The sequence below is a fragment of the Hemitrygon akajei genome, chromosome 17, assembly GCF_048418815.1.
Source record: "Hemitrygon akajei chromosome 17, sHemAka1.3, whole genome shotgun sequence".
Lineage (NCBI taxonomy): Eukaryota > Metazoa > Chordata > Chondrichthyes > Myliobatiformes > Dasyatidae > Hemitrygon > Hemitrygon akajei.
In genome coordinates this window covers 64,752,760-64,765,800 of record NC_133140.1, presented here as the reverse complement: position 1 = coordinate 64,765,800, position 13,041 = coordinate 64,752,760, and the positions used below count along the sequence as shown (strand labels likewise).

General features: G+C 42.1%; 1 protein-coding gene across 4 annotated transcripts in view; it reads right to left on the bottom strand.

The window, feature by feature from the left end:
• Nucleotides 1-1,300: 1,300 nt before the first annotated feature.
• Nucleotides 1,301-13,041, bottom strand: part of cmip (c-Maf inducing protein) — a 243,967-nt gene continuing 232,226 nt past the window's right edge. For all 4 annotated transcript variants that reach the window (XM_073070308.1, XM_073070309.1, XM_073070310.1 and 1 more), the window contains 3 exons: nt 11,348-11,453; nt 6,789-6,859; nt 1,301-2,891 (listed from right to left, as the gene is read on the bottom strand). In XM_073070308.1, coding sequence (XP_072926409.1) covers nt 2,838-2,891; nt 6,789-6,859; nt 11,348-11,453 — 231 coding nt within the window. In that variant the 3' untranslated portion in view covers nt 1,301-2,837. The remainder of the gene's footprint in view (nt 2,892-6,788; nt 6,860-11,347; nt 11,454-13,041) is intronic.

The window sequence follows — 13,041 nt, the reverse complement described above, 5'->3', positions numbered from 1 at the left end:
AAGGGTTGATATACAGCAGCCACTTAACCTAACACAAGCAGGTCTTTGTAATGGGGGAGGAAACACAGGAAAAAGTGTAAAGATGACCTTGTATCAAAAACGAAATAAGTTAGAAATCTAACATGTCTTAAGTTGCAGAGCAGTTGTGGGGTGTGGTACAGAGAGGGTCATCTGTGCTTGGATGGGGAGCTAAGGCAGTTTGAACGGCACAATAAAACTGAGAGAGGGTGGTGAAAACTAATTCAGATCTGCTTAGAAGAGATGTAAATTGCAGGCAGAAGACCACCAACCAACTTTGTAGTTGCTAGGTACAGATTGAAGTACCAAAAAATTGTAGATGCTGAAAAGCCGAAATAAAATCTATGTTGGGTAGCATCTGTGGAAAAGCATTTTGATAGCCAGCTTTGACACAATTTGGAAAGGTTAGTAATCGGAAATTGTTGAATTCAATATTGAATCCTGAGGACTGTAACATGCCAAGTCTGAAGTTGATCTTTTGCTCAAGTTGACATTGAACTGCATTGAAACAATATAGAAGGCCAAAGAAAGAAGACATAGGAGGAGTGGAACAGAGAATTAACAATGAAAGGTAACTGGCAGCTTAGGGTCCTCCTTGAGGACAGACTAGAGGTTTTCTGCAGAGCACTCACCTTATCTACTTTTGGTTTCTCCAATGCAGAGACCATCTTGTAAGAATTGAATGGAGCAGAAGTGAATCTGAAAAGATACAAGTGAACCACTGTTTCCCCCGGATGGAGTGCCTGTGTCCCTGGACAGTAGGAAGGAGGTGGTAAAAGGACACTGTTACATCTCCTGCAGTTAATTGGGATGGCACCGTGAGAAGGGAAGTAGAAGAGAACTCTACAACATCACAGTTTCTGTTGAGTATTTCTTCAACATCAGTTTTTATTTCCTAAATCCAGCAACTATAATTTTTCTGTCTTTTAGCTTCCAGGTACAGTAAGCACAACCTTACTATTTTTCAGATAAAATTCCAGTCATGTAGTGTACAAGTCTTATGTTATTGGATAGAACTTCCCTGTGGTTACCTTTTCAACGAGAAGTTAAAATGAAGTTCACTCTGGCCTCAGTTTGCTACAAGGAAAAAGGTAATAAGTTTGCCTTGATCCCTGGGCACTTCAACACCATTAAAACATGAAATGACTTTCTCATCTAGCCGTGCACAGTTCTATCAACAACAGTTTATCTATCTTGTATTCAACACATGAAGGTATGAGTGTTGAAACTCAAGTGTTCATTCCGGATCTTCCACCATAATTAAAGAGAACCAACTACACAATTTAAAGATATTCACTTACTGTTTATTTTGCCTGAAATTATGTCACATCTCTTTGTACAACAGCTACAGAACAGTAGTAAACCATCTGATAAAAGCAACAGTGCTGATGATGAACAATGGATGCATTTTTTAAAACTTTTTTTTCCACGCCTGCATCTTCATGCAGTCGAGACTCGCTGCAGCACTCTGGAACATGAACCTGATTAAGACTTAACCAATTCAAAACAAAAGGGAAAGTGAAAAAGCTACCCAGCGACAAGGTATAAAACAAAGAAGCCTGGCCTCCATTCTTGGATAATTTACATACAAAACAAAATAAAAAGGTACATGGTACAATCTTTTTTTTTGTGTGTGTTTTTTGTCTGAGATGCTGTAAATTCTGCAAAGTAGCAACCATGCCAAAAATGACAAAGATAATTTTGCTCTATACAACAATGGCTCATATGAAACAAAGGCATCGTAAAATAATAAAAACATTCCATTACTGCAAGGAACGCTTATAGTGGTTGCTATCACAAAAAAAAGTGAAGCTATTGGTTTTGACAGGAGGATTTCTACGAGGGCCATGCAAATCATACATGCATGTTGGAGCTATGCACTAGTCAGGGAAAGAGGGCTGGGAGAAATTTTAAATAGGGTGAAATATTTAAGAAAGAAAAATGAAGTTACAAAGTTTATTTTGTTAAAACTCTTGGATGCAGATAGCTTTGGTGGAACCTCATCACAACCTCAGTAAAACAACTGGCAATTTGGTCTTTGTAAAGAAAAGTCTGTTGCTTAGTTTCCTTCAAAGTTCCAGTCTCTTCATTAGAGGTGAAGCAGAAAACATATCCTTTGTTGTTTTCTGAATCTTGCACAAGTTGCAGTGATCCAAAAGGGCAGACAAGAAAAGTTCATCAAGGCAAAGGAAAACCACTTAAAGGAGAGCTTCCAGGCTACCAGACAGCCATAATAACTAGTTTTTACAGTACTATACGCAAAAAACAGGTAAAAGAATTACAATCCATAAATAAGTGTCAGGTCCCAGACCTGTCATGTGAACAATTTTTAAATATGTGTGTTTATGTAAAATTTACTGTATGTACAAAACAAAAGAAGAATTATCACTTTGCATATCGCTGCAAGGATTTGGGATGGTAAAGGTAACGTATCCATCAAATAACTGCTATCTTCAGCCAAAGACAATCGTGCGAACTTCCAAATCGGTTTGACATTGGTCCGTTCAAGTAGACGAAATAAACAAGAGAGGAATATAATCTTTTCACACACAGCGTAAGCACAAAGGCAATTAATGACCAGGGAGGTTCCTCTTGTGGCCGGTTTGCTGCTACACATTTTTTTTCATCTTCAGAAATCAAAAAGCATTAAGAGTGAACCAGGGTCCGCAGGGAACCCAGCAGTGTACAGGCCTCTGGTGAAAGAACCCGAGCTGGCGATCTCAGCACTCCCTGACCCAAGGTAAAAATGCTGGAAAAAGTTTCTTTTTTCTGATTCTTCCACAAAATAATCTTTTCTCGATGACCGTCACGTGAGGAATTCACCAGGCTTCTGTGTAACGGACATCCACTTCTTTGAGGTTTGGCAGCTTGGCCTAATGGACAACAGATTAGTGAAAAAAATAGTTAATGTTTGACGCAAATTCATGAAATAAATTCTATGCGAACTAGATGTTGTAGGAACTTTGTTATGAAAAGTAACGTATTTCTATACATACTTAACAAAAGACTCTATTTCAAAGTACCATCAATGGAAAATAGAAAATTTTACAAGTATCATCAATTGGAATTGCTGTTTCCAGCAGGGTATTCAATTTAGATCTCTGTATTTTTAATTCCATCTACCATGCCTAATACCTTTGCCTATCAAAATTTGTCAATTTCAAATCGAAAATTTAAATTAATACCCAAATTGGACCTCAGTCTAAATAGGACATTACCAAAGATTTAGCGTGAAACTTGGACATCCTGTCTGGCCATGCACCTCAGAAAATATTGAATTTTTCCTTTCTTTTATTTCCCCTTGAGTTGACGCCGATAAGGGGCGACTCACTGCGTGCAGCTTCAATGGGAAACATCAAATAGTCCGATTCAGGATGACTACAACTGAAATTCACAGTCACCGCCATGGGTACTTCAGTAAGCAACATCACTTTCAGATAATTTTAAAAATCTATCGATACTCAAAATTGACAGATCCCAGACTGCAGACACAGGTTATGAATGCAGATCCCCTTGAAGAAAGAGGAAGCAAGGAAAGCATACTGGGCTGAAAGTAGGATTGAAATACAGAGACTATAGACCCCCACTCCTGACTATCCTACTGGCGAATGTACAGTCTCTGGAAAATAAAATTGAAGACCTCAGAGCAAGATTGCTGTAGCAGATGGACATCAGGGACTGTTGTGTACTTTGCGTCATCGAAACAAAGCTATCACAAACCATTCTGGAAGATGCACTGTAGCTCAGCGGTTTCACTATTCTCTGCAAAGGCAGGGCAGCTCAGTCTTCTAAAGGCAGAGGAGGTAGAGTATGCTTTTTAATAAACTCATTGTGGTGCACAGATGTGGCAGTTCTGTCTCAGTACTGCTCACCAAACCTAGAACATCTAACAGTCAAAAATCGTCCTTTGTATCTGCTGAGGGAGTTTTCCACCATCGTCTTGGTAGCAGTGTACATTCCACCTCAAGCTAGTCTCAGCAGGCACTGGAGGAGCCAAGCTCCATAATCAGCAGGCATGAATCGGCACAACATCATGCCTTCCCTATCATTGTGGGGGATTTCAACCAGGCCAGCTTGAAGGAGTCTCTGAATATCTACCACCAACATATCACCTCGGGAACCAAAGGAGCCAACACACTTGACCACTGTTATACCACCATCAAGAACACTTCCATGCCATTACATGCCCACACTTTGGCAAGTCCGATCACCTGGCTGTACTTATACAGGCAGAGACTAAAGACCACAGCACCAGTGGTGAGGACCAAGAAGGAACTGTCAAGGGAGGCAGAAGAACGCATTGAGTCAGTACACAGGACAATATTCAGGGATTCATTTTTGGAGTCTGAATGAATATGCCACAGTTGTCACTGATTTCATTAAAACCCCCCAGTCCGGATGTGCCTTCAAGAACATACCAGACATAACCAAACCAAAAGCCGTGGATGAAACAGGCGATTTTTAGTCTGCTGAGGACTAGATCTGTGGTATTCAAGATCGGTGATCCAGAACTATAAAGATGTCCAGGCACGACCAATGGAAGGCTATCTTAAAAAAACCAATTCTCATTGAAGCTAAGACTGAATAGGATGCACGTAAACTCCGGCAGGGCTTGCAGTCCATTACATCCTACAAGCCGAAGTATATCATGAATGGCAGTGATATTTCACTCTCAGATGAGCTAAATGCCTTTGAATGGGAGAACAGATTACATCTATGCAAAGTCCTGCAGCATCCAGCGACCCTGTCATCTGTCTTGGAGGCCGACACTAGAACATCTTTCAAGAGAATGAACGCAAGGCATCAGGTAGGGCTCTGTAACCCTGTGCATCCCAACTGGCGGGAGTGTTCAAGTCATCTTCAATCTCCCATTGCTGCAGTCGGAGGTCCCCACTTGCTTCAAAAGGGCAACAATCAAACCAGTGCCCAAGTAGAGAAGGGTGAGCTGTCTCAACAACTGTTGCCCAGTGGCAGTCACATGTACGGTGATGAAGTGCTTTGATAGGTTGGTCATGGTGAGAATTAGCGCCCATCTGAGCAAGGAACTGGACCTGCTTCAGTTTGCCTCGTGCCTTATTAGGTCTTTAGCGGATGTCATCTCTCTGGCTCTCCACTTGGCCCTGGAGCACTTGGACAACAGTAATCCCCACTGCTATTCATCATATCTATTTTTGTGTGATTTTATTCTCTTATATATTGTCTGAAATTTGATATTTAATTTCTATATCTTGTTCTTGTAAAGCACTCTGAACTGCATTGTGATTGAAAAGTTCTGTACAAGTAAACTTCCTTGTTTGCTGGCTTACATTAGGATATTGCTTATTGTCTATAGCTCAGTGTTCAACACATTCATACCCTCTGTTCAATTCAAAAAGCTCCAAAACCTGGGCCTCTGTACCTCCCTCCACAAATGGATAACTGACTTCCTCACTGCGAGACCACAGTGTGTACAGCTCGAAAATAACATCTCCTCCTTGCTGACAATCAACACTTGGCGCACCTCAAGGAAGCACGCTTGGCCAACTCCTCTACTCTCTCTACATCCATGGCTATGTGGCTAGGCACAGCTCAAACATTATCTAAAAAATTGCTGATGACATGACGATTGTCGGCAGAATTTCAGACAGTGACAAGAAGGCATAAAGGAGCAAGACAGATCAGCTGGTTGAGTGGTGTTGCAGCAATAACCTTGTACTCGGCATCACTAAGACCAAGGAATTGATTACGGGCTTCAGGAATGGTAAGTTAATGGAACACACACCGGTGCTCATCGAGGGATTAGAAGTGGAAGATCACTTTCAAGTTGTTGCTGAAACAAAAACAACTTTCAGGACATATGTTGGTGATATTAAACCTGACTTCGAGAACATCGATACTAAATCTAATCCTGTTTCTCTCGATAATTCTTAACATCCATTAACTTATTTAGTTTTCCAATAATTATCAAATTTTCTTTTGAGTATCATTATAGTCTCTGCTTTAATGGCCACATGAGACATCATCACTTCTTTCTGATTACTCAGGTCCCTTTTAACTTGGTGTTATCAGAATGATAGCAGCTCTAACTTTCAGCCAATAGCAATAGATGCAAATTGTGTCCCATCTTCTCAATTATGGACAAGATGTTAAATCTATAGTACTATGCAAAAGTCTTCAGCACATATGTAAAGTTAGGGTACCTAAGAATTTTGCATAGTACTGTAATTTTATGCATCCACTGTACTGCTTCTGCAAAAAATACATGTCATATGTGAGTTGATAAATCTGATTCTGATATTGGTCTCTATTGTGGACTGAGAGTGGGAGAGTGGGAAGAGGGCAGGGAGAGGGCGATCATAGCTGAGAAAAGGGGAAGGGAGAGAGGAGGGAGCAGGAAGCACTGGAGAGACATTCTGTCATGATCAATAAACCAATTGTCTGGAATCAAATGACCTTGCCTGGTCTCTCAGGGCTGAATGGGTCTGTGCCACCATCCTGGCGCTCCTCCTCTGCCACCTGTCACATCCCCCTTCCGCGGTGCTCCACCCTCACCATTCCCAGTATCCTTTGTTCCCACCAAACTTGCTCTCTGCTACACATTGCCAATTACAATACGGTGCAAATGCCTTAAGCACCCTACCCTAGATATACATGTTGGTGTGTGCCCACGACGTTTGCACAGTGCTGTATTTAGTGATGCATGGTGACATTTCAATTCTTGACGTTGCCACACCCTGATTAATATGAGTCACATACTAAATAAAAGACACTACTTTGAATAGTGCAGTTACCTTGAGATCTTCGTAAGTGTCAGCTGACAACTTGGTGCTGTTCATGTTCAAGCTGCAGAGGCTTCTCATTGCTACAGAAGGAATAAGACACTTTCATGAGAATTCTAAATAGCAGACATCTTTAATACCTAAATACATCTCATTAAGTTGAGTGGTTTTTGAGGAGGTAATTAAAATTGATGAAGGCAGGTTGGTACATACTGTCTACGTAGATTTAGTAAAGCACTTGACAAGGTTAAAACATATAGGATCCAAGGTCAGCTAGCTTTAATATTGGCTTGATGATAGAAAGCAGAGGGTTGGTGGAAAGACGTTTCTCTGATTGGAAGTTTGTGACCAGGGGTGTTATGCAGAGAATGCCGAGATTCCCTGCTGCTTGTTAACGACCTGGATGTGCAGGAAGCAGATTTGATAATTAATCTGTTGATGACACAAAGGTTTGTGGTGGCGTGGATGGCAAAGAAGGTAACCTAAGACCACAGCAGAATACAGATAAAACTGAAAGCTGAGAGGAGCATTGGCAGATGGAAGTTAATCCTGATCATTCTGAGGTGAAGCACTTTGTTGGGTCAGATGGGGCTGGGCACAGAGAGTGCTAAGTAACATTGAAGAACAGAGGGACATGCTGTTCAAATCCCCAGGTCTCATAAAGTAGTAATAAATATTTAGATCAGGTGGTGAAAAAGGCAAATGGTATACATGTCCTCATAGGTCGGGGCACAGACTATAAAAGTTGGGATGCAACTGATCTTATCATCTGATAAGGGTATATAAAATTATATGAGGCATAGATACGGCAGATAAACAAAATGTTTTTCCCATAGCAAGGGTTTCAAAAACAGCATTCCATGTTCTGTGTTCTAAAAGGGCATAGGTTTAAAGAGAGGGAAAAGTCTATGACGATAAAAGAGGTTTTGAAGAGAGTGGTTAATATCTGGAATTTGCTCCCAAAGAGGGAGACAGAATCAGATATAATGACTACTTTCGAGAGACATTTTGGCAGGCATTGAAAGAGGTAAGGCACAAAACCCAGTGTGGGGAGATACAATTGGTATGGATGGGCAAAAGGGACAGCATAGATGGCATGGGCTGAAAGGCCTATTTCTGTGCTGTACAGTTCTATGACTATAAAGCTACAACATCACATTTAGAATTTATTGACACATGGTGTATGTTGAAGAAACCTTATCATAAGTCATTTCCCAAACAAATATTCATTAGTACAGGGTGTCCCCCGCTTTAAGAATGTTGCTTTACGCCACTTTGCTTTTACAAAAGACCTACATTAATAACCTGTTTCCGCAATACAAAGAGGATTTTCGCTTTTACGAAAATTTTTCCCATATAAATTAATGGTTCTTCGCTTTGCGCCATTTCGGCTTAAGAAAGGTTTCACAGGAATGCTCTACCTTCGTAAAGGGGGAGAACACCTGTACTTCATTTTTTTCCTCCACTGTTCAGTGAATTTTACATTCTGGCTCCTTTCTGTTTTGGGTGTGATGAATAGTTTTGCAATCCTTTCACTCCTTCCTCTGAGAGGAACGCAGCTGGTGATTGGATCTCCGACCTCCATTGGTGCCACTGTTAAGCAGCCAACCAGCAATAAGAGAGGACATTTGTATGTGGCTCCAGCTTCAGCAATCTCTCATCCTTCCTAGATATCATCTGGATTCTTTCCAGCACATTCCGCTGCAGCACAGGTGAACAGCGGCGTATAGTGTGTGGTATGAACACACATTCTCTCTGGCATGGCTGTTCATGCTGTTACCCTGTATTATCTGTGTACACTGACACTTTGAAGCTGGAGCAAGTAGATTTCAATGCAGGCATTTGTGAGGTTGCGTGAATTGGACAAGAGACATTCATAGCATTTTCTGAATGGTGGTAAATGAAAAGCTGTAGAGACTCTCAAAAAGATTATATCAAGATCATTATGATGTTTTAAATAATGAAAAAGACTAACTATAAATGTCAACATTCCAGTCAGTAACTGGAATATACGTAACAGGGTTAGACGTCATGCTGCAGCTATTTCTATTTAACTATACCACGCCTGGATTCATGTGTCCAGTAAATACAAGAACAGATTGACAGCTGGGTAAGTAAAAGTGGAAGAGTCAACTCCACCACCCCAAAACCTTTTGAATACTACAAGGAGTCTGAGGAGACTTATGGAATACTGTTGCTGAGTGTGGTTCCAACAACAATCGAGAATAATGACAATTTCCAACTTCATTGGCAATCCACCGCTCCACAAATGGATTCCTTTATTACAGCTTTACAATGGCTGCATTTTGTGCCAACTACAAAATGGATAATTTCCTCAGAATCAGGTTTGGTATCACTGGCATATGTCGTGTCCTCTCAAAGCACTTCATCACAGCAGATGTGAGGGCCACTGGGTGATAGTCTGCTCATCCTGTTTCTCTTGGACACTGGTTCCCCTTTTGAAGCAAGTGGGAATCACCAACTGCTGCAGTGAGAGACTGAAGATGTCCTTGAACACTCCTGTCACTCGAAGGTGAATGCCTGCATACTGTCCAGTCCACTAACACAAAGAAGTCCTGTAAGTGCTCCACCATCTCCCTTGACCATACTTCATGGTCCTCAGCACTGGTGTTGTAGTCTTTAGACTCTACCTATACTCTGGGAGTAAAAGTTCAGCCGGGTGTTGGGACTTTCCAAAGTGTGGGTGTGGGATGGCACAGTAAGCATTCTTGATGGTGGTGTAATAGTGGCCAAGTGTGTTGGCTCCTCTGGTTCCACAGGTGATATGTTGATGCTTCTGTTCACAGATTTCCTCAAACTGGCCTGGATGAAATCCCTCGTAATGATAGGGAAAGCATTAGGTCGTGCAGTTTCGTGCCTGCTGATTACATTGCTCAGCTCCTCCAGTGTTTGCTCGACGTTGGCCAGAGGTAAAATGTACACCTCTACCAAGATGATGGCAGAAATTTCCCTCAGCAGATAAAAAGGAAGACATTTGACAGCCAGATGTTCCGGGTCAGGTGTGCAGGACTTGGACAGAACTGCCACGTTTGTGCAGCATGATGAGTTAATTATACAGCAATCTCCATGTCCTCTACCTGAGCTGTCCTGTCTTTGCAGAGAATGGTAAAGCCACTGGGCTGCAACGTTGCGTCTGAGACTGCCAGTCTGAGCAATGTTTCCATAAAGCAGAGTACACAGCAGTTCTTGACATCTCTCTGGTACAGGAATCTTCCGTTTATTTCCCTGAGACTGCAGAGTGGCCAGCAGGATATTCGGGAGTGGAAGTCTAAACCCTCTGCATTTCAATCAGACCTGTAGAACAGCACAGCATCCCACTACCATGTTCTTAAAGAGGAACTGCACTTGCAACACAATTCTGCCATGCAGTAGCCATTCTGCCATTCCATTGAGTAGCGACAGATTTTTTAAATGTCTCAAAACGACACTACTTACTGGAGTAACCATGGCTGTGACTGTTAATTTCAGCTGTAGGAATCCTAAGCAAGAATATTTGACCATTTCCACTGGAACTGCATGCTAAAAGTCACCATTTAATGGTGCCACCTTACCGGCTTGTCTAGAGCACTCAAACCCAAATGCATAACCCTGACCAACAAGGGCAACAGATGCACAAGAACACCACCACCTGTTGGACCCTCCAACTCACACACCACACTGCACCACATACAGGGGGCAGGGGCACCTGGATGACAGGCTTGAGTGGAACACCAACACAAAGGCCATACACAAGAAGGCCTAGAGTCATCCCTACTTCCTGAGGAGACTGAGGTCATTTGGAGCATGCAGGCCTCTCCTTCACATGTTCTACCAGTCTCTTGTCGCCAGTACAATCTTCTGTGTGGTAGTGTGCTGGGGCAATGGCGTCAACGCGGGTGATGCCAACAGGCTCAATAAACTGATTGGAAAAGTGGCTCCGTTATAGAAGCCAAACTGGACACACTGGAGGCTGTGGCAGAACAAAGGACTCTACGGAAAATCCTAGCAATTCTGGACAATGTTTCTCACCCTCTGCATGCCACCCTGGCTGAACAGAGGAGCACTTTAAGTAATAGACTAAGACAACTGCGCTGTTCCCAAGAGTGCTACATGAGGACTTTCTTACCCTCGGCCATTAGGCTCTATAATGAATCAACCTAAAGCCAAGGAAGTGATGACCCCCTCCTGTTGGACTGTTTGAGGCAACTTATTTTAATTTCTCTCCTAATATTTGCATACCTGTGTACGTGTAATGCTACTGTGACACTGTAATTTCCTTTGGGATCAATAAACTATCTATCTACATATCACCGTTCACTGGATCTAAATCCTGGAACTCCTTCCAATGCTACTGTAACCTTAACCTGGAGGAATGCAATGATGAGCTAGGGGATTCACCGTCACCTTTTCAACCTCATTTAGAGAAGGGCAGTAATAACCTAAGTCCCCCAAAAGACAGATTTTCCTCTATTTTAACTCTGGAACTTTCTATTTATTTATCTAATAAAGATTTTTGGTTTACATTATGCAAGGCAGAGGAAAAGTTGGGGACGGAAGCTTGTTTTACTTACAGCTGAGTGCCAGGAGACCTGCATCTGTGACTGGCGTCTCACAAAGGTTCAGAACTTGCAGTGACGTGAGGTGCTCTGAAAGAACCCGCAATCCTGCATCTCCAAACTGTAATGAAGAGGTTAGCTCAGTCACTAAACACAACTCAGTAAATCTATGAGCACATTCATTATCTGCTTAATCCATTTCACTACAGTCCGCTTCCCTTTTCTAAACAGTTTACTTATTCACCCCAATCACGCAAGTCATTTTGGAAGTACCGTTGCAGTATTTCAAGTGTCATAAAGTTTTCAAAGTCTTGAGTAATGTACAGAAACAAAATACTGTGGCTAGAATTCTGAATTAAACAGGAAGCACTAGATAGACTCAACATGTGTAGGGTAACTGTCCCTCTCTCCCACAGATGTTGTCTGACATATCACACATTTCCTGCATTTAAAGTTTTTGAACACACACACACACACACACACACACACACACACACACACACACACACACACACACACACACACACACACACACACACACACACACACACACACACACACACACAATATCTAGATTGCCTAAGACTTTTGCACAGTACTGTAGTTATTTTATGTATTGCACTGTGCTGCTGCCACAAAGAAAAATACCACTTCATTATTATTTTAGAAACACAGAAAACCTACAGCACAATACAGGCCCTTCAGCCCACAATGCTGTGCCGAACATGTACTAATTTTAGAAATTACCAAGGGTTACCCGTAGCCCTCTATTTTCTAAGTTACATGTATCTATCCAGGAGTCTCATAAAAGACCCTATCGTATCTGCCTCCACCACCGTTGCCGGCAGCCCATTCCATGCACTCACCACTCTGCGTATAAAACTTACCCCTGACATTTCCTCTGTACCTACTTCCAAGCACCTTAAAACTATGCCCTCTCATGTTAGCCATTTCAGCCCTGGGAAAAAGCTTCTGACTATCCACACGATCATGCCTCTCATCATCTTATATACCTCTATCAAGTCACCTCTCATCCTCCACTGTTCCAAAGAGAAAAGGCTGCGTTCACTCAACCTGTTTTCATAAGGCATGTTCCCCAATGCAGGCAACATCCTTGTAAATTTCCTCTGCACCCTTTCTATGGTTTCCATGTCCTTCCTGTGGTGAGGTGACCAGAATTGAGCACAGTACTCCAAGTGGGGTCTGACCAGGGCCCCATATAGCTGTAACTTTACCTCTCGGCTCTTAAACTCAATCCTATGATTGACGAAGGCCAGTGCACCATATGCCTTCTTAACCACAGAGTCAACCTGCACAGCAGCTTTGAGTGTCCTATGGACTCGGACCCCAAGATCCCTCTGATCCTCCACACTGCCAAGAGCCTTACCAATAATACTATATTCTGCCATCATATTTGACCTATCAAAATGAACCACTTCACACTTATCTGGGTTGAACTCCATCTGCCACTTCTCAGCCCAGTTTCGCATCCTATCAATGTCCCGCTGTAACATCTGACACTTGTTGGACAAGTGCAACAATTTTTGCAATTTATAGTAATCTTATACAGTTGTACTATACTGCTGCCACAAAACAACAAACTTCTTATCATATAGGAAACTGATAACAAGCCTGATTCTGAGTGCTGTGTCTCTTTTTATCTTTATTCCGGGCATGAGCTATTTAACCCCCTTGAAAAACACTCACTT